Here is a 23,419-nt window from a genome sequence, read left to right on the forward strand (position 1 = left end):
TAGGTAAAGTTGGTATAGATTTTTTTGTAAAAAATTCACTTAGCAGTTTTGAAACAATCGATCTTCAACAAGATTATGTGGAACCTAAAATAAACTATTTAATGAAAATTTAGTGATGTGTAGACATTAAATATATTTTCTGAGGTTTCAAGTTTTGACAGAAGAAAAATAATTTAACCTCTTTCGTGGGGAATTTAGAATTTCAGAATTAGAGAAGTCATGCTAGTCATACTACATATTAAAAGTATGAAAACTTTTTGACTTTCATGTTTTTTCTAGGGTCATCACTTCCATTTCCAATGACAAAAGATTTATGGATATATGGAATTATATTTTCCACAGAACCTGATTACAGATTGAGGCAAAATACATACAAACAGACTGGGGGGAAAAGAAAAAGAGAAAAGACTGTCCTTACTTAAGAAACAAAACAAAACAAGACCTTCATATAAAAGGAAACATTTCAGATTGTTCGGTGATTTGATCACTGTAATAAGTCCTGCTAAGGCGATTACTTCATATTTTGCGGCATGAAAAGGGAAATAAGAAATACTAGGCTTAGTGCCCACTTGGCTAAATCCACCTTCCTGGGCAATAACCTTAGGCAGGATTTTTTGGGCTTAGATTTTTTTTTTTTATTTTCCTCTTCTCACTTTTAAAATTTTTCCTTGTGCTCTGTATTTCTTTCTTTCCTTATCCTGCTAAAATTACCCCTTCAAGGTGCTTGAATATCCAGGATTCCTACTATAGCTTTTAATATGTTCCCTTGCTACCAGAAAATTCAGCAGTTTTTAACAGTTTCACATGTATCACTCACTTCATTTCCTCTTTTGATCCAGATGTTTTCTCTTAGAGTTCTCACTGACAGAAGAGGTAGGCTAGTTTTGTTTTCTTTCTTTCTTTTTTCCTTTCTCTTTTTGGTATTATCTCATCACTTCTATTCATGTGTTCAGACATTTTTATCCACCTGTTCATTCCACCGTGCTTCCATTTCCCTCCCTGAAAATGCCAAGAATCAATCACGCATTTCACTTCTTAATTTTATTAATTTTATAGACAAACAAGTAGTAAAGATAATGTTCAAGTGCCAAGTCATTTGGCAGAGTGAGAAAGCTCCCATTAATATAGCTTCAGTAATTTAATCAAACCAAAGAGAAATTAAACCTTTAGTTGAGAAACGTACTTGAAAAGCTGTGTTACTTATCACACATACAGGCAAAAATGAGGTTCAACAAGTAGCCACTTACAGCAATTTATGTACCCCAGCATCACATTACAGAGCTGTTCATATTTTCATTTAAATGTGAAAATACATACTTAAATGTCTTTAAAATACTGTACAGCACAGGACAGTTCTAAAGATAAACTTAAAATATAAGCCCTTTGAAGACAGGGACCTCTTTTTTTTCCTTCCTTCCTTCCTTCCTTCCTTCATTCCTTCCTTCCTTCCTTCTCTCCTTCCCTCCTTCCTTTCTTTCTTTCTAAGTCTTCGAGTCCCCAGAGTCTACCTACTGCATGACACTATGACACGAACCCTGACCCATCGAATTTGGTTGACACGAGAACTGAAGTACTTCAAACTAGAAAGGAAAATAAAAGAGAAAGCAATCATGCTTCTTCAAACTAACCCCACCCCGAGCTTCTGGGATCTGATGAAACACAGACAACTTTCCATTCTACATGTAGGCCTTTGGGCAACTGAGTAATTGTGGGCTACTCAGGGCTTTAGTCATTTGAGAACCTCAACCTGGGCGAGACAGCTATTTCACCAGATGGCAAATGTGACCACATTTCTTAGTACAGCAACTCCAGCAATAATATTCCTGTCATAGGTCAAGAACGTACTTTATATCACCAAGTTATGACTAATGGGTTCCAAGAACATACGGCAGGACATTTCATTGAATATACTTAGAAATTGCCTAATGGCAATTTTTCAAATATCAAGCACGGGATCCTGTGTTTTAAAATGCTCAATATTTTGAAAGCTGATTGATTACGCCTCTTATTACCAATAACACTACCTCCACCACTTCAGCTGGCAAATTCTCACTAATCCTCCAGATTTCAGCAATGTATGATCTCCTCAGAGAAGGTTTGAGTCTTGCAATGTTTTCACACAGCATGGTCCATACCACCACACCCATTACTATTTTGAATCATATTTTTGCATGCTTGCCCCCTTCTTTGTCAATGTTTTCTGAAAGCCAGGAACCCATTTAATAATCACTCTAGTCTCAGTAGCAAATTGCAAGATTTCATTTTTTGATGACTGCATAATATTCCATTGTATTGATATATATCTCATATCTTCTTTATCCATGCATCTGTTAATGGACATCTAGGCTCTCTCTTGCAATACTTTAAAAACATGAAAATGTGGCTATTTGTTCTTCTCTCTGTCAAATCAGAATCTTGAGCACTATATTTTTCATTTAAATGCTACATTTAGCTGTTCATTGTAGACTGGCATTGCGAGAGTGTGGTTCGTTTAAGACTGTCATTGAGAAACGGATCCCTGTTCCACATAACTCAATATTTGAATCTTGAGGGATGGATGGATGGATGGATGGAGAGATGGATGGGTGGAATTTGTAGATGCATAATTTGTTAACATACACATTTATACAAATGTATGCAGAAAGAGTAGGCTAGCAAATAGTCATGATTACACATGTGGTACTGAAATATCCCTATGTAACTAATATTTGTATTCTTGAAGATTTTTGTTTCCTTTTTTCTCTAATTCTGGCTATTCACAAATCTGCATTACTAGTTTTCTCAAAAATAACTGCAAGCGTTTTTTTTTTTTTTAATAGATTTTTATTTGTTTATTTGACAGACAGAGATCACAAGTAGACAGAGAGGCAGGCAGAGAGAGAGAGAGGGGAAGCCGGCTCCCTGCTGAGCAGAGAGCCCGATGCGGGACTCGATCCCAGGACCCTGAGATCATGACCTGAGCCGAAGGCAACGGCTTAACCCATTGAGCCACCCAGGCGCCCCATGCAAGCAGTTTTTTCAAAAACAAGGACACTAGCCTTTATTCAGGGTAGTAAAATAGACATTACTTTTTAGAAATCCATTATAATATTAATTGGCCTTCATTTTCTCACGTTAACCATTACATGGTGAAAACCTTGATTTACTATGTACACCTGGCACACTTGCTTAATACTGGTTATGCAACATGCTGTGTTTTAACTCTATGGTTTAAGTATCTTACTGTTCCTTTTTTTGGTAAGATTTATTTATTTATTTGAGAGAGACAGAGAGAGTGCAGATGCGTGGAGGTAGGGGAAGAGGCAGAGGAGAGAGAGAATCCCAAGCAGACTTTGCAGACTCCCCACTGAGCATGGAGCCCAGATGCACAGCTGGATCCCAAGACCCAGGACCCTGAGCCGAAATCTAGCATCGGTCGCTTAACGGACTGAGTCACCCAGGTGCCCCTTAACTGTTCCCTTTTTCAAATATGTCTCCAATTAGGGACATTTTCAGATCCCGTGGGAAGATCAGCTAACTGAGGACATATATACCTCATCCTCAGGTATGGTTACCCTACTGAATAAACGACTGGAAAAGTAGTATTATTACATATTCTCAAGTAAACTCAACCTCATTTTTTTTTTTACCAATCATTCTAACTTAACAGTTCACCTTTTTCAAGGAAGTATCAGGTAAGACTGTACATGGGTTTTACCCTCTGACTCAAACCAACCTGCTTAATGAATTACGACATAATCTATAACCCCTCTCCTTTCTCACACACAGCCCATCCTGCAAATCGTTAGTTCAAATATCTTTGCCTATTTCCAAGTAATTTTTGTCTATTTCCTCTCTTCCTACCGCAGTCTCACGATTTTAAGCCTCCATTAACAAATCCCAGTTGTTCCAGTAGCCTTCACGGAAGCCTCTCCAACCCCTCCCCTTCCCGCTCCTTCCACACACCATTCCCCAGCCGCTGTGAGGCTGCCCTACCTTAAAAGGACCTAACTTCTCACGCCACTTTCATAAAACACACACTGATGTGCAAGCTGCATACACCCCATCCAAAACCATCTGTGGCTATTTGTTCTTCTCTCTGTCAAATCAGAATCTTGAGCACTATATTTTTCATTTAAATGCTACATTTAGCTGTTCATTGTAGACTGGCATTGCGAGAGTGTGGTTCGTTTAAGACTGTCATTGAGAAACGGATCCCTGTTCCACATAACTCAATATTCAGATCAGGTTCTTCTTGTCATCTCGGCTACCGGCCACATTCTCGTGGTGAGTTCACGGAGGTCAAGGTCAGTTTTTGGTGGCCCCTGGGTGGCCCCCTTGCTGACCTTCTACCATACTGTCCATTTCCGTTTGGTCTTCCACACTCAGCATATGTACTGTATTCTTCACAATTCAGCATTTGGTCTCCTCTTACCTTTTTTCTTTCGAGCATAGGTATCTCTGGCTAGCTTAGATGTTCCCTGAAGGTAAGGATTATGTCACTGCTCTGTCACTCGGGTCCCCTTACACTTGGTGGGGATTCAATAAGCACGTATTAAATCTCCGATTACAGGACAGTAAACTCACATCACCTAACCGCAGCCGGGGCAACTGGAACATATTAAACTTGAACTTTGCACCAATTGTAAAAGACCGGTGACCGTAAATTCCTATTACCAGCAAACAGTTCTGGGACGGCATTATGTGTTGTAAACCAGTAACTACTTTATTATCAAAATCATCAAACAGGAAATAAATTGTTCAGATGATCATGACTGTATTACCTAACAATTTGTACTCTTTTACAAGATGTTATTTTTATTTAGTTTTATGATGAACAAGAAAGACAGACAATGATGTTCCTCTTGTCTAGCAAATAATAAAACAGCTAATAGAGACAATGATAATTCTATTTTTATAAAATAGTGTGAATTGGATCAAAGATGTGAATACCATCTCTGCTACTTACTAGCTCTGTATATTTGGACAATTTTTGTATCTTCTCTCAGCCTGTACTTGTTTTCCTTTTTTTTTTTTTTTTTTAAGAGAAGGAAAGGGAAAGTGAATTGGGGGAAATTGGAGGAGGAGATTAACCATGAGAAACTTGGACTCTGAGGGTTTTGGAAGGGAGGGGGGTGTAAGGATGGGTGAGCCTGGTGGTGGGTATTAAGGAGGACACGTATTGCATGGAGCATTGGGTGTGGTGCATAAACAATGAATCTTGGAACCCTGAAAAAATTAAGTTAAATTTAAAAATAAAGTATTAACAACTGAAAAAAAAAAAAAAAAAGATTTGATGTATTTGAGGGAGCCAGTGAACATGAGTGAGGGGAGGGGCAGAGGGCGAGGGAAAGAATCCCAGACAGACTTGGCCTGAGCATTGATCATGGATCCCGATGCCCACATCGATGGGGCACTGATCTCAATGCAGGGCTCGATCTCAGGATCCTGATATCAGACCTGAGCCAAAACAAAGATTTGGAAACTTAACTGGCTGGGCCACCCAGGCGCTCTATTTTTTCTTTGTAAAACAGGGATGATACCTTCTGCAAACAGGAGTGTTGAAAGATCAGAATTCATGCAAGTAACTAACGTAGTTCAGGGCTTGGCAAACAGTAGGTGCTCGATCAATGGTAGCATTTACCCCATGGCACCTATCTGCCGGGCTTCTCTACCTGCCTCGGAAATTGAGAGCACGAGAAAAGGAACACAGTCTTCACGCAACCTGCAGCTTTCTGGTCATCTTCCTCGTTCCCTTCTTTCTTTTTTCCTTCTCTTTTTCCTTCCTTTCTTTTCTCTCTTCCCTCCTCCTCTCTTTCCCTTCTTTGCAAGCTATATGGAAAACCTTGGGTAGATCTCTGAACCTTTCCTTTTCTCTTCTAAGAAATCCCTCCTTATTAAAGTTCTTGAGACATATAAATAAGTCTGTGAAGTCTGCTGTGCTCAAAAGAGTGTCATCATCTGCAGCACGACGTCCAACTATTATCAACACTTATTTGGAAGTTCTTAATCTAGACAAATAGTAAGTAAACTGTGATTAGAGAGATTTCTTCTCAAAATACCCTAGGAAAACATTTGGTGCAGGCCTCATTTCCACTGAGATTAACCTCAATGCCTCAGCAAAAACAGTGCCTACCACAATCCCATGAAATAATTTTAGAAGCAATAAATTATGACTGGTTCCATTTACACAAATATTTTGATATCATGAACTAGCTTGCTTATTCAAACTGACGGACTGAGATGGAGAGCTGCAGATAGAAAGGTCAAGAAGTAGATGATGTTTTTGAAGTTAGTGCATGGGGTTTCTGGTGAGAAAGGAGTAGGGGGGTTAAATCAGCTGCCATATGGCAAAACGATCTGTGCATCTCAGCAGACAGGGAGCAAAGCATACTTGAGATTTGAAATTTTTTTCAAACATTTTTCAAGGGCTTGAAACAGCTATGGGGAATAACTTTTTTGGAGAAAGAAAAATCTTTGGAGAATGAAGTTTTAAATGTATTGCATATAATGGTTAAGTTCTTTACTACTTTGTAACTATCAGCAGCAGAGTGAATAAAAAACTTGATTCCATTACTTTAAGGAATTCTTCATGGTCTTGAGTTATTCAGTTAAGTTTGAAAATTACAAAAGAAGGAACTGTGTGCCTAATAGACTTCTAAGTGATGAAATTTCTTCTCAAATTTAATTTAAAGGAAGGAGATTCTTGAAGCTCAAAATGGGAAGGAATGGGGCTGAGTAATACATTACTGTGACATTACTCAATTCGAAAAGGTGTGGGGTGACAAGAGAATGTTCAGGATCATGGTAAAAGTAGTGGCATTTCCAGCTAATTGTTTTTACTGAAGTGATTACAATAAGGAGTTCATCAGAACTTTAAGAATTTCCCATAAAACAAGTGTCAAATTAAAAACTGAATTTTAATTCAAAGGATCATGTACATATGAATAGTCTAAAAAATCTGAAGTTATTTTTTTTGTAGAAACAGAAAAGTTATAATATTATACTAAACTTTAAATTTTCTAAGAACTTTTTATCAAACCATTACCTGTTTGGATAAAGGTAAAACAAATGTTAGTATCCCATATACTTTTGAATATTCTAGGAAAATAAATCTTTCAGTGTGGAAATGACGTGAATCTTCACCTGGAACCCAACTTCCCATTTTGATTATAATTTATGAATGAAATTATTAAAAAGGCTAAGTAAGTTACCAATGCCATATGGCCAATGGCAAATGTCAGAACTGAATCTGAAACATGTCAGGTATTCCAAGGTGGCGCTCTTCCTAGTAGATTAAACTCTCTCAGGTAAGTAAGTTGCCAATTCGTCCTACCAAAAAAATAAGCGATCAGTACACTACATGGAGCACAACACAACTCAGAATTTCTCATTTCCCAAACTAGCAGTCCTAACGTTGTGTGTACTGAAAAAATGCATTCAGGGTATTACCTTGATGTGTTGAGAGCAAATCTCCTTTCTTCGTGGTCTCCTCTTGGATATTGATAATGGAATATATTATATATATATAATATATTATATATACCAGTAACCTCAACATATCTACTGATAGAAGTTAAAGAAGGTTTATCTTATTCTGGGCAAGAGCGTATTTCCATAACTACATAAAAATAAGCATCTCAGCAGATCACCTCCTATCTCCTCTGAATGGACGTTCACAAAGGCAAAGTTCACTTGATGGGGGCAGGAATCTTAGCCTCCTCCTTCCTCTTTGCCCACCTTTGAGTGACTATCTGTGACTACACAGAAGTCTTGCCAATTGTTGTTAGGCCAGAAGACAAGCATCCGTTATGACCAATACTGCATCAGTCTACTGGGACTCAAGATTATGCTGTATTATCTGCAGTAAAGACAGAACAGGGGATTATAGTCTTATCATTCCTTCTCCTGAAAACAGAAGTATACGTATGACCAACATTGCCAAGGAAACTGGGAAGGTTGTCTTTAACTTTTGTTCTATACCTTCACATATGAATCAGATGCAATGAAATCTTTTTTTTTAAGTTTCACTTGGAAAGATTTTCTTAAATATGTTAATCTAACCTTTGTTAATTACATAGCAAAACAACAATCCTTTTGTAAGTGTTAGATATTTTGGAGTCACTCTGGAAAAAAACTTCAGGGGGGAAGTCAAATAATAATTAGAAACAATTTCATCGAATAATTAAAAATAAATGCTAAGTTAGCACCTCCCTGTATTATAAAATGCAGAGGAGACAGCCTATTTAAAGATTGGCCTCTTTAGAAGGTAGGCTGTTTCACAAAGAGAGCTGGGATCTGAACACATTCTAGGTCTCCAAGAGAGAGGGCCAGATGAATTGAAGGACGTGTGTTATTTGAAAGTTCACACAGAAAAAATAATGTTAATAACTTAATATTGGAGATATATGTGCATAAAACATGAAATAGATGAGCAAAGAAAGGCAAGTGCAGAATTATGCAGTATATTTAAGATTTGCACATGTAGAAATCCTTTATTGATGACTGGTGCTCTGTTGTTCTTGCTTAGTTTAACTCCTGGGTAACATTGTATAGATAGGTAACTAGCTAGCTGGCTAGTGATGTGGGTATTCCATTGGTCCTAGAAGTTGTCCTTGTTTAAGGCACTGTGCCAGATGGACGACTCAAATGAGAGCTCTCACCGTCACCCCAACGGCAGCAACATTGCAATGGAAAGTTAAGCTGGCACAAAGAACGGCATTCCAATATTCCCAGATCTCCAGAGTGTGAACGGTAAAACTCTTTCTAAGTCAACGCAAGAAACTGGTATCTGGGCAACGATTAAGCAGAGAAGGTGGAAAAGGAAGATGGAAAAGAGAGGGAGGTTTGGGGAGCAGGAGAGGAGAGGATAAGATGCAGGAAAAAAAAGGTAAAGGGCTAGGGAGAGACAAGACACTGGGTGAGCCAGACATGAGTTTGGGAGTTACAGGATACATTCTTTCTCTACTTGAAATGTTGATTTTGAACATTTCAAAACATAAAACCAAAACATCTCATTAGCCAAGGGCAGAGTCCCTTGATCTCGACTTGGTCATGTCCCCACCCTTCATTTTAAGCCCTCTTGGGGATGATTTTTTTTTTTTTTAAAGTTATAAAAGTAATTGCTACAGAGGTCAAAGGATAACAAAACTATAAATTATGGCATTGAGCTAACTGTACTCAAAGGAGTTGCTGGAAAGGGCAGTGGCAAAATGTTCACTCTGAAGAGAATTTGACTCTGTGGCCAGAAATGCAGGTAGGAAAACCAGTAAGTGTAAATCTGAAAACTGCACTTCAACTCCTAGTGGGTCTTTACCCAGAGAGTGGAGATGGTGATTCTTCTACCACCAGTACCCCTTCCTCTTTCTGGTGGAAAAAAATTAAACAGTTTTGCTTTCAGGAACCATTTTTCCACCAGTCCCGGATGATCACTTGGCTTTGGGATGGGCACATGACCCAAATCTTGCCAGGCACAGTAATACATGTTCGCTAACGCATGTCCTCTATATTAATTGCCCCAGGGATAGATACTTGGTTTAAACTGGCCAATCAGAACTCCTCTGACAGCTTTTATAAGAAAAGTTCTTGTATCCTTCAAAGATGGCCAGTGCTAAAATCATGGCACTTCTGTGGCTTTCTCTCCATTTTATGAAGACACACTAAAAATGGAGTCAGTCACAGGAAGCAAGACTTTAGAGGCAGAGAAAAAGAGGCAGAGTTAATGGCATCATTCGAACCTGGATAAAGCCTATCCCTGAAATGTTCGCTAACATAATCCAAATATTTCCTTTTTAAGTTGGTTACTTATTTGTGGTTACTTGAAATTAAAAGAGTCTTAAACTTACACTTCCATGTATGAACCCTCTTTTGCCTTACACCTATTAGGGAAACTTAAGTTTTATTTTTTTATTTTATTTTATTTTATTTATTTGAGAGAGAGAGACAGTGAGAGAGAGAATGAGTGAGGAGAAGGTCAGAGAGCGAAGCAGACTCCCCATGGAGCTGGGAGCCTGATGTGGGACTCGATCCCGGGACTCCTGGATCACACCCTGAGCCGGAGGCAGTCGTCCAACCAACTGCGCCACCCAGGCGTCCCAAGGGAAACTTAAGTTTTATGATGACAGACCTGTCACAGAATTGTTAGTATTGTTCCTGGACATGGTGCAATATTCTGTATCATCTGTTCCTCTCAGAGGCCATCTAAACTTGGCCTAATCCTAGGAGAAAAGAGGAAAGTCACCTGTCTCTTCTCTATAATAAAAGGACCATTTAACATTTTAAGTTTTTCCTTGGTTGCATTTAATATGAATATTTCCAATGTCAGCAGTATTGAAATCAGTCATTTTGTTTCTCCCAAAACGTGTGCCCTCCAGCAAATAAGAAGGCATCTTTGAACTAAGAAGCACTGGGGTAGCTTCAGATCTTCTTTGCCCATGTATGCCTGGGCAGGAGCCCTCCCACCCTCCGCAACCACACAGAGCTCCAGCAGTGAAGGCGGTCAGAGGAATGGTAAGAGAGGAACATTTGCTTTCTGTCATTGGGCCAATGAGAAAATAATTAGGCAAAATGTAGGTCTGAGAGACTATGTAAACTGTAAATTTTTGTGGATGGGAAATAACAAAATTCCTCTTAATGATTCCAGTTGCCCTCAGATTCTCCTCCCATCAGTATTCTCGTCCTAAAACATAGACCAGTATGACCTAGATCTGCAAAATACCCCTTAGCTTCTGATACCATAAGGAAGGACAGAAGTGCAAATCCATCAGCGTAGTATTCAAAATTCCCCCAAGTCTGAGCCTACCCGCCATACAGCCTCTCCTGACCACACCTCCACCTCCTCTCAAGCTCCAGAGAAACTCATGGCTTACGAATGACTCCAGGCTTCTCCACTCTGACCCTATGTGGAGTGCTCATCTCTCTTTACCACACTGATTATTTTATTCTAACTGGTTTTTACTGAGTACTTTTAGGGGTTTGCCAGCCACTGAAGCCTTACCCATGCTTCAAGGCCGCATGCGCACTGTATTTCCACACTTTCTGGATTATAACTAGTCTTTCTATGCTCTAGTGTTCACCTCCACAGCTTCCCCCAATGCTCTCTGCCCTTACTCCTTGAAAAGAAGGGATGTGCTGAGGTAACCAACCTGCATGTGCTTTGGCATAGATGGGCCCCTAGCGTAGGTCCTGGGGATGAATAACAAATGCTCTCAGTCAACTGACCCCCCTTCCCCTTGGCAGCAGCTGTGGTAGGCATCCCACAAAGTGGCCAAACCAACATCTGTATCACCAGGCAAATGTTATCAGCTCTTGTAGTAAGATTCCCACAGTGTACCGGACATTTTGGTTGAACCTCTCTTTTTCTCGCCATCATGAATAGGACTGAAGTTCTACGTTACAGTTCAATACCTAGTTACTTATTTTAGTGCCCAGTTCTGCCCACTCAGGCTGGGAATTATGGAGGTAAGGAGCGTCATGTGACTCTAAGCACTGGAACTTAAGATTGCTTATGGCACTAGTAACTACTGGTGCCTTTGTGTTTTCTCAGTCATCTTAAGGGCTTCTTGAAAACATTTTGCTTGGAAAATACAATTCTTATGATACACTTATGGGTCTCTAAAGTCATCATCAGCTGAATCAATCATATTGCCTTCCTTGAACTTCAGCTGTATGGAGATGGAACTAACAAATATTTTTATACAGTTTTCATAGAGCGATTGGTGCCTTAAAATGCTATCATTCACAGCTCGCGCCGGCATTGTGAAATTGGCATAAAGAATCTATACCATCCTGGAAAGTTAGATCTACTAGAGTGAAACACACAAAAAAATGAGTATTTGAATTTTTGAAGTCTGCAGGGCAGGGTAACTCCTGCATCCCAATTTCTCCATGATAAAATTAATAACATTTATTTATAGACTGTTGCTGGTAAGATACACAGTTAGGGTAGGAACTAGAACATGGTCAACACAGCAATCCAAACATAACCAGTTACAGTAATGACGATACTCTGTGTTTATCATTCTGGAGTCGGTGGCATTTTATTTTAGTTGCCTATTTACTTGTCTGTCTCTTTACCCAGACTGGGAGCTTCTTGGGGGTATGAGCCATCTCCTAATCACCGAGTCCCCTATTACCTCCCACAGCACTCAAGAAGCGCTCCTTCAATGGAAGAGTACATAAATGAGCAAATAATGTCACTTTAGTTCTATCATAAGTAGCAGGAAGGGAGGAAAATGCCCAAAAGATTTTTTTTTTAATTTAAAAAAACTAACAATTTGGAGGCGCCTGGGTGGCGTCTGACTCTTGATTTCGGCTCAGATCACAATGTCAGGGTCCTGGAATGGTGCCAGGCTTCTGGCTCTGTGCTCAGCCAGAAATCTGCTGGAGATCTTCTCTCTCCCTCTCCCTCTTCCGCTTCTCCTCCCCCTGCACGTGTGTGCATGCTCGTGCTCTCTCTCTCTCTCTCAAATAAATACATCTTTTCAAAAAAGCTAACAATTTTGATCATCTTAAATTCTAAATAATTTTTTAAAATAACTGTTTTATTTCATTTAGCCTATTTACCATTTCTGATATTAAAATTTTTCCAAATTTGATGGTTTATGACATTTTCTCCAGAAGGAACCCAGTCGTTTTGGTGAAGAAGAGGCACTATTTTAAATTGGGCAGACTGATTAACCAATTTTTTTTCAAATGTTGTCTGTCATGGTCCATTTCTTTGTAAAATTTTATATGTAATGAGTAGGTTGTTTGCTTTAGAAGAACAAACAAAAAGAACTAAAAGAAAGAAGTTTTCCATTAGAAATTAGTCCTCCTAGGTACACCATTCGTCATTAACATAAAAACCACACACACTGACAGCACTGAAAGACAAGACACAATTAGGCATCCTTTACAACAAATCTCTTTCTCTCTCTCTGTCACAGACACACAGTCTCTCTCTCTCTCTCTCTCACACACACACACACACACACACACATACTCTTCATCTTCCCCTTCCTTATTCTACCTGATACCCTCCACCATATTGTCTGCATATCCTGTCAGTTTGTTAAAGCAGTAAAATCTAATTGCACCTGAGTTGTTTTCCTCCTTGTAATAATATCAATCTTAAATAGCACAAAAACACAGCTCGCTCCTATTACTTTCTTTATAAAAGAAAATCTGCAAAGCCCGTAGTGCTATGGGGGAAAAAGTCAACCATCTCACCTGAGTCTGTCCCTTCTAAAGATATACTTAAAACAGTGATTCAGATTTTCTGACTCTTCTGTGTTTCACACTTGAGAAAATTTAAAATGGGGCAGTTTAAATTCTTAAAATGTCCTTGGTTGGGGACACAATTTGTATTAATTCTACCATACTGTAATGGAGAAAAGCCAATGCTGCCATTAAAAAAATAATAATAAAAATTAAAAAAAAATTAAACTTGAACTTGAGTATACCAAGCCTTGTTAAGGAAAAACCTTATTCTGCTTGCAATAGTCTACATTTCAGTCATACTGTGGATAAAATTAAGCAGAGAAACTCCTCTTGGTACATTTAAACTAAAATTGCTGAACAAATGACTGAAAAAAAAGACAACTGTTTTTAATATCATTTTGAGCTGTCAAGAAAATAAGAGAATTCTTTGGAAGATAAATAAATAGAAGAAACCAAGATTTCGGTGAGGTAAATATGCTCTGGAATCCTGTGAGGATCGGCTGGGGCCTGGTGTGTAAGAGCAGGGGTTTAGGGTTTAGTAAGCCACAAGTGGTAAAGGACAAGAAGCCTGGGGCTGGATCCTAACCCCATCCCTTCCCTCTCACCCCTGCTATGCACATGTCTCCCTCGGTAAAATGTACCACTCGAGGGAAGACCATAAGGCTATGTCCATAATCTGATGACTGACTTCTCAAGAACCACAAGATGGTGGAATGGTATCTTCAAGCTATTGAGAAAAAAATAAACATACAACTTCAAATACTATATCCAGTCTGACTAACTTCTAAGAATGAAAGTGAAATAAAGAGATTTTCAAGTAAAGAAGAACTGAGTATTTACTGCCAACAGGCTTTCACTTAAGACACTTTTAAAGGCTGTACTTAAGGAATAAGTAAAATAATTCTACAAAAAAAAGTTCTGAAAATGCAAGAAGAAATGGCTAGCACCAAATGTAGACACATGGGTATAGTCAAAGCAACAGTGCTTATACAAAATAACAAAACAATGTCTTACTTGGGAAGTTATAAAATACAAAACTACAATCCTCAGTAACTACGCCACATAACAATCAAGAGTGGGAGGCAGCTATAGAGAGAACCAAACCGGCTTGGACAGTAAGAATGAAATCATCTACCCCACCCAGTTAACTATTTATGGTAACATGATTATTACTATTTTATTGTCTTCATTATTGCTCGGGCAATATGGTTTACTGTTCATTACAGGAACTGCCCTAAAGAGCCATTAAGTCCTTCACCTAAAAACAGCAAGAGTTCACTACCCAGAACCACTGAACTCACCACCTGCAAATCCTTGCCTTATGTCAACAGATTCTAAACTATTATATAGTAAGCCTTTCCCAAACCTAATCAGATCACCACACTCAAAGATCCATTTGAAACCAAGTTCAAATTCTCAAGAAAATCTGGTTTTGCTTTTCCTCCCCAGACACTATTACATCTGTGGAGGTGGCCTTCTCTGTCATCATGGTAAGCGATAAACAGCTCTGCCTTATCAACCAAGTGCGGTGATATCTGGGGAGTGAGCATTCCACAGCAGTTAACATGTTGTCGGGGAATTTTATATTTGGGGGATGGAGGTAAACACTGACTAGCTCTAGATATTAAGTTAAGTAGGCATTTCAAAGGTAGCCATTTCTAAAATGACAATTGATGTATACTTTCTAAAACCACAGAAAAGAAAAATGGAAGAAGACAAACTAAATGAATGTAAGAAAGGAAACTGAAGACAGGGAAAAATGAGGACAGATGACAGGTACAAAATAAATGGTAACAGTGAATCCAAAATTATATACATAATAAGATTCAATATACTAGATTAAATTCCTAAGTAAAATATTGAGTTTTTTTACTGAAATTTTTAATGCTACTCACATTCCCTTCATAAAAGAAAACCAAAATACCCACAGACATACATGCACAAAGAAGGGCATAGGAAAGTTGAAAGTAAAAGAATGGAAAGAATGCTGGGCCAATAGTAATCACAATCACCTGATGCAGCTTTATTAATATGAGGCATGACATACTTTTTAAAGAAGATTTAAGTATTTATTTCAGTGGGAGGAAGGGCAGAGGAAAACAGAATCCCAAGTGGACTCCCCACTGAACATGGAGCCCGACGCAGGGCTGGACCTCATGACCCTGTGGTCAGGACCTGAGCTGAAACCAAGAGTCCGTCACTTAACCGACTGTACTACCCAGGTGCCCCAAGGTATAACATACCTTCAAGCAAAAACGAAACATTACTAAAGATTAAATGAGGTCAGATCTCTGAACTTGTGTGCACCAATTAACATAATTTAAAAACATATAAAGAAGGGCGCCTGGGAGGCTCAGTGGCTTAAGTATGTGACTTTGGCTGAGGTCAAGATCTCAGGGTCCTGGAATTGAGCCTCTCATTGGGCTCCCTGCTCAGCAGAGTCTGCTTCTCCTTCTCCCTCTGCCCTGCCCTCTGCTAGGGCGCATGTGCGTGCTGCCTGTGAGCGCTCTCTCTTTCTTTCCCTCTCGCTCAAATAAAATCTTGAAAAGAAAGCAAAAAATGATAGGCCTACAATGTGAAACTGACAAGTGTATTTATTCTCTATTGGAAGAATTTAACACCTCTATGTAATTGACACATCCAAAAAAAAATCAGAAAAAAAAATCAGGAAAGATCCTAATGTGATCACACAACTGTACAAATTGATATAATGGACATATATAGACTTGCACCCCACAAGTGAAGAATATACCCTCTTTTCAAGTACTTTTGAAAAACATAAAAATGTGAAGCAAATAAAGTGAAGACTTCAATTTTAAACAATCACAAACAGCCATTTTTTTAACCTAAAATACAGTGAATTCAGAAACCTACAATAAAAAATGCATTTGAAAACCTTCTACATTTATATGGAGATGGACAATACTCTTCTGTATAACTATGGCTTAAAAGAAGAAACAATGAATGTTATAAACATCTTCAAATGGACAAAAATAAAAATACCACATTATCAAAACGCATAGGAGGAATGCGAAACAGGATTGAGAAATCAAATGCACAGCACTGATGACACAATAACCTGATTACAAGCAATCAGAAGTACCCATCACCTAGAGAACATTCTGGCCAAAATATTTAAGCAGGACCTAATTATGAAGACATATTCAGATACATTGACACTGGGAGGTTCTATAGAGCAAACAGCCTGGACTGCTCAAAAATAACAATATCATAAAAGCCAGGAAAGGGCATGGCAAGCGTTACAATAACCAAATGCAATATATAATCAATGATTTGTCACTGAATAAAACATAGTAAGTAGAAAGAATATAAGGAAGTGTTAACATTTTGGGATGGGGGAAACAATGAAAAGTCAATACTAAATTTCTTGCATGTGAAAGAGGTGTTGAAATTACATAGGGAATACCCTTGTTCTTATTGTGAAGTATAAACTGTCATTGTGTCTGTAACTTCTTTTTAAATGCAGAAATTAAAGGAATAAAAAATTTTTCCCAAAGGGGAAAAATGCCTCTTAGCAAAGTAAAAAAGGAAGTACTTGAAATAATGAAGAAAAAAACCCTCCATTAATCATCATACTCAATATTGATATATTAACAGCAAACCCTCTATTCCCACCGGCCAAATATGGGACAGTTCCAACTACAAATTAAATAATGATTAGCACTAGTTTACAACACAAAGAATAAAATAAATATCCATGAGTCTATACTGATATAATGATGGAAGCAAGGAGGAAGGAAGGAAGGAAGGAAGGAAAGTGAAGGCACAAATTTTCTTTACTAAAAAATTCCAAATTTTATACATATATATATATATATATCTCCATCCCATCCAGAAGGTGGAACTTTTTTAAAAAATATTTTGTTTATTCATTTGAGGGAAAGAGAGGGAGATAAAGAGAGCAAGCCAATGCATGAGCAGGGAGAGGGGCAGAAGGAGAGCGAGAAGAAGGCTCCCCACTGAACCAGGAGCCTGACACAAGGCTTGATCCAAGGACCCTGAGACTGTGACTCAAGTGGAAGGCAGACACTTCAACCAACTGAGCCACTCAATTGTCCCAGATGGGTGGAACTGAATCACTCTCCCCTTCAGTGTGGGCTGGACTTAGTTACAGGCCTCCAGTTAGTAGCTAGTGAAAGGGTATTTTCTTACCAAAGGAGCAGCTCACCCTCCCTGATCAAGGTTAACACCATCAGTGATCAGAGAGGCTGCTCGGATGTACCCTCCAATATGATCTGAGGAGAAGGGCCTATCATCGATTTGGAATCCTTCCCTAAAATTCGTAACCTCAGTGTAATTATGAGAAAAGATCTGAAAAACCTAAATTAAGAGCCGTTCTACAAACTACCTGACGACTACTCTTAACACTGTCAAGGTCATGAAACACAAGGAAAGAGAGAACCTGTCACGGAGTGGAGGAGCCTGAGCCCTAATTGCAATATGCTTATCCGGGAAAGAATCCTAAAACAAATAAAGAACATAAAGTGGGAAAACTGCGGACATCCGAATCAAGTCTGTAGTTTGGTTAATAGTATTGCATGCAGGTCAAGTAGTGTTTAGTTACGCAAATGTAACACAGTTATGTAAGACCTTACTTAACACTGGAGGAAACTTCGTTAAGAGTAGATGGAAACTCTCTGCACTATCTTTCCAACATTCTGCAAATCTAAAGTTATTCCAAATTTTCAAATTTCAAAGTTTATTTTTTTTGAAAAGCAAACTAATATCAGAGAGAAGACAGGGATACCTATGAATACAATCAACTGCTTAAAAAGAAATGGAAAAGAAAGAGTAAAGGAACTGAAAAGAAGAAAGAAATCTTTTCCTAAATCATTTGATTTTTTGCATAAATCCAAAATAATTCCCAGAACAATTATGAAAATAAATAAAAGAGCTGATAGCAAGTTTGCCAAATAGGAGATCGATACTAAAAATTGATTACATTTCTATATGCCAGCAATATACAATTAGAAATGTACTTTTCAAGAAAGAATTTTAGCAAATCTATAAAACACATAGAAATAAATCTAAATAATTATGCATAACATCTCTGAAAAGGACATCTGAAAACTGTATAGCCAATAAAGAAGACCCTAGTAAATGGAGAAACATAAAATTCCCCAAGATGAAACTTACTTCTATTAAGATGTCAGTTCTTTTCAAAATGATCTATGTGTGTGTGTGTGTGTATCTATATATATATATATCTAGATATATATATATATATATATACCCAGTGCTATCACAATAAAAACCACAGCAGGAGTTTTCAAGGAATTTGACAACCTATTTCTAAAAAATAAAAATAGCAAGGATGCTCCAAAAGGAGAAGAAAATGAGGTGAGACTGCCCTATCCCATAGCTTCTACATAGATGCTATGTAATTAAGACAGTGTCATTTTGGTTTTATAAGTAAGGACACAATCAGAGAAGTAGAGTAGTGGCCCTAGATCTCATTCATATTTTATACCTAAACAAAGGCTACAACCCATTTTTCATAACACCCATGTAGACAGTTTTTCACCAGACTGTTCTGCACCTCCTGTATTATTTTCATATGCAACATTCCATTGTCTTATTAAAACTTATGAAGGCTTTAAGATTTTGCCCTCCTTTCAAAGTAGCATATTAGCTGCCACAGTTTCGTGCGTGTTGACCGGAGACAGGAGCCTCCCAGGTCAGAGACATCAGCCCTTCTTGTGCCTCTTGCCTTAGTTCCTGCTTCTCAGGTCAATGCCAAGAGGGCCACTGAACACCTGCCCATCTAGTGGGTTGTGCTACACGAGAGGCATTATATATACATGTGTATGCATACACAGTTATGTGTATGCATGTGTAATGTGTACTAGTAGTTAAATAAAAAAAAAAAAAAAAACTAAAAGACCATCCAGGATGCCTCACCTAACTTGTGACTGAGCTTCACTCAGCATTAGACTCGACCTAAGAAAGGTGACACTTGCCATATTTCTGAACTCCCTCCCCTTTGTTCCTCCCCGACTACATCTTCTTCTTGCCCTTGCAAATTGTTGTCCTGAGTTTTCTTAGTCTCATCTCCTGTTTTACCACATGCACATTTTCCTATAAACAGTAAATTGTTGTGGGTTTTTTGTTTTGTTTTGTTTTGTTTTGTTTTGCCTGTTTTGAAATCTAGATCAGGGGGATAATACTGTATGTGAACTGAACAGTATAATGTTTTAAAGTCAGTTCATGTCAGTGCAGATAGCTTAGATCATTTGTTTTCCATGATACATAGTATTCCATTGTATAGAGAATCAACTTTTTCTTGTGGTATGTTCTATTCGATCAATGTTTGGCTTATTCTCCTTGTCCAAAGGTATAAGAAAAAAAAAATTGAGTCTATATCTAAGAATCATATTGCTATCTTAACACATTTTTCTTTTCAACTTTATTAGTTAGAGTTAGATTGATTTTAAATTTATACTTCTATCAATTTACACTTCTATCAATAATATGCAAAAATTTCTGTTGTACCACATTGCTAGCAACCTTTTGGTTGTCATTCTTTTAATTTCTGGTGGTATGATCAGTGTAAAATTGTACCTTGATATTAATTTTTTAAAGATTTTATTCATTTATTTGACAGACAGAGATCACAAGGAGGCAGAGAGGCAAGAAGAGAGAGGGGGAAGCAGGCTCTCCACTGAGCAGGGAGTCTGATGTGGGGCTCCACCCCAGACCCTCAGATCATGACCTGAGACAAAGGCAGAGATTTTAACCCACTGGGCCACCCAGGTGCCCCATTGATATTAACTTTTATTTGCATATCCTGATTACTAATGAAATTTTCATATTATCACTGGCTTCTCATATTTCCTCTTTTGTGAAATGTCTCCTCATGTCTTTTGCCCAGTTTTTATTAAGACTGTTTGGCTATTAAATTTTGCTTTTCATATTTAAGTCTTTGATTCCTCTGTAATTATTTTTTGTTTATGGTGTGAGGTTTTTCATTAGGATTTTCCCAGCATCGTGTACTGAATCATGTACACTTTCCCCTAGTGATGTGCAAAGCCAGCTAATTTGTAATCAGACTTCTGCATTATGATATGGTCTGTTATAGGGCTCTCTTCTGTTGCCTTGCTCAGTTGTGTCCATCTGTGTTATAAAATAAAGGGTTGAGTAACAGAGTCTCTAAAGACAGCTAGGATAGCTTCTAGTTTTCAAAGTCAAAGATTACGAATTAAGGGGGAACATAATGAAATGCATAGTCACAGAAAGAAGAAATGTGAAAAAAGTCATAATATAAATGTTAAAGATACAAACTGTGATGACAGCAAGTACAAAGTTTATTTCATCTGTACTGAAATATTTATCTGTAATATACCATAAAGTGAAAATTCTCTTTTAACTTGTATATCAAAGAGAAAACAACCCCACAAAGAAGCTCAACTAAAATATTTTCATGATATACAAATGCCATTGAAGTGAGAAGTCTTCAATACGACCACCCAACCTTGACAAGTGTATTCACATAGGATTTAAAGAGTAATATTTGTATGGCATACAGCAGGTGGTCTTTTGCATGGGTGAAATCCTCCAGCTGACTTTGGTTCATGAATGCTTCTGGAAGAATTATGATGGATTTCTACCTGGCACACCATTATGTTAGCCTAAACTAATTCTGCTTTCAGAATAGCATTTCTTCTTTGTGATGAAGTACCAGATTCCTTTAATCCTGTGTGTGTGTGTGTGAGAGAGAGAGAGAGCAGCCATATGTGTGTCTAGGTAGTATTTATCCATGAATACTACTTTTTCTTTTAAATACTTATTGTTTATTTTATTGACCTGGCTATCAGGAAGCTTAAATGTAAAATTTTTAGCGCTAATCATAACTTGGGTTTTCTGGCACAACTACATTCCTTTATTTGGCTTTTCTTTCTCTATCCCTTATTTCAAATCATTTTATTCTCTATGTACTCTGTGCCGTAAATTACCTTGAATTATTTTCAAAAGTAGATAAAACTGATGAATGCATACATACAGTACGTGTCTTCTGATTTTAAAAGAAACATAGCTTAAATAAGGTTGCAAATTTCTTGGATCAGCAGAAAAACATAACAGAACAAAAGATGCCATTTAAAATCACATCATTAAAATGAAGCAACTTGAAAGACTTTATACAACAGTTACACTCTGTTTGAATTTCAAGTATGATAACTTACTTGCATATGTCATCTTCTGGGTCTTCAAGCCCAAATCTTTCATCAAATGTAAGTTGTATCCATACATTTTCCTCTGCTGCTACCAGTCTCCATACCAAGACCATATTTCTTGGGTAAGTATGAGGAAATCTTGGGCTATGAATACTTCCATTAGTAGACACAGTAATGATTCTCTCATGCTGAGGATCTTGTACTCCTAAAGCAAATATATAGGGAGAGACATACATTTAGCACAGATATCTGAAAAAAATGACAGGCTTCAAAATAAGTTTTGTTTTTGTTTTAATCATCCATATTTTAACTCAAACAAGTATTGGGTATGCCTCATATGATATAAACCAAGTGCCACTCTCTTCAGAACTCACGCAGAAAAAAAGGATTATTTTAACACGATTGAGTAAAGACCTGTGTGCATTTATACTCAAAAGAGCATAACCCATTAGTCTTCTTAATTACTGGAATGCCAAACTACCACCCATGGATTCCCCAAATCACATACAATCTCCAAGATTGGAGATCTTTAACATATTCTCCAAGAACGAATAAAAGATAAGTCATATTAAAATAAAAGGAAACTCCCATATAACTCTATTTTTAAAAATACAAATAGTGAATTTTCCCCCATTCTTTAGCAGCAATTACAACAACTGCAGCAACTTTTCACTGAGTGTTTGTTACTCACATCGCATTATTCCACATTAATACAATGTAATTTAAGCATATTGTTCCAGGGGCGCTGGGAGGCTAAGTTAGGCTGAGCCTCCAACTCTTGATGGTGGCATGAGCTCGAGCCCACGCGCAGTGGGGGTCTGCTCATCTCTCTCTGGCTGATCCTCTTCCTGATAGTGCTTCCTCTCCCTCTCTCTCTTTTTCTCTCAAATAAATAAAATCTTAAAAAAATAAATGCTGCTCTAAGAAACTTCTAGAACTGAAAAGACTGAATATCAAGAGTCATGTATTAGTTAGAAGGTTATTTAGGTTAAAGAATAACCTGTTTAACTATTTTAAAAAAACAAAATGATTTTAATAAGTTGCAGTTATGAGTCTTAAAGCAGCTTTTTCATTCATTTAACTTTATTTCAACAATCTGCTAAGTATTATTTTATATGGTCTAACTTATAATTAAGAAGACAGAGTAAAGACAAATGTAAGTTGCTTTGAATATACACATTATGAGATATATCATCACATTAGTAAATATGTGTTAATGTCTATAGAATTTTTTAAATTAAGTAATTTAATGTTGCCATTTTTCTCAATGCCTGAATTTGTCCTCAGCCACAAGTAACCTTGAGAGAGAAACATGTTCTCTCTCAGTGGATGTCAATATTTAATACTTCTATTGGTTATATTAACTTATATGAAATAATCTACTTCTTTTATGCACATAAATTAGCACTACTAGATCTCCAAAGAACAAAGAAGGATCTATCAAGTTAGATGAATTCTCATCTGTACTGACAAATTTTCTTTTAAAAATGATGAAGATTTACCATTATATTAAGTTAATTACCTATTTTCAGAGATTTCCTTTAAAACTGAAATATTCCGCACCCTCTAAATTTCCTTCCAATAACCTTGATATTTCAAAGGTGTTTATAGCAGCAGTTTGTATCAAAAGTCCCTCTCATTTATTTTAAAGATTTTATTTATTTAACTGACAGAGAGAGACAATGAGAGACAGAACACAAGCGGGGAGAGTGGGAGAGAGAGAAGTAGGCTTCTCGCTGAGGGAGCCCGATGCGGGACTCCATCCCAGGACCCTGGAATCATAACCTGAGCCAAAGGCAGACACTTAATGACTGAGCCACCTAGGCACCCAAAAGTCCTTCTCATTTGGACAACTAATACTTTTTTTTTTTTTTTAAGATTTTATTTATTTATTTGACAGAGAGATATCACAAGCAGGCAAGAGAGGCAGGCAGAGAGAGAGGAGGAAGCAGGCTCCCTGCCGAGCAGAGAGCCTGATGCGGGGCTCAATCCCAGGACCCTGAGATCATGACCCAGGCCAAAGGCAGCAGCTTAACCCACTGAGCCTC

The 23,419-nt window shown here is 37.7% G+C and overlaps 1 protein-coding gene across 6 annotated transcripts in view; it reads right to left on the reverse strand.

Annotated features, from left to right (window-relative positions):
* The window catches only part of PDGFC (platelet derived growth factor C), a 202,535-nt gene that overhangs the window by 68,710 nt on the left and 110,406 nt on the right, over window positions 1-23,419 (reverse strand). For all 6 annotated transcript variants that reach the window (XM_044224678.1, XM_044224680.1, XM_044224682.1 and 3 more), the window contains one exon: window positions 21,381-21,576. In XM_044224678.1, the coding sequence (XP_044080613.1) occupies window positions 21,381-21,576 (196 nt within the window). The remainder of the gene's footprint in view (window positions 1-21,380; window positions 21,577-23,419) is intronic.

This window comes from Neovison vison, chromosome 11 (assembly GCF_020171115.1).
Source record: "Neovison vison isolate M4711 chromosome 11, ASM_NN_V1, whole genome shotgun sequence".
Lineage (NCBI taxonomy): Eukaryota > Metazoa > Chordata > Mammalia > Carnivora > Mustelidae > Neogale > Neogale vison.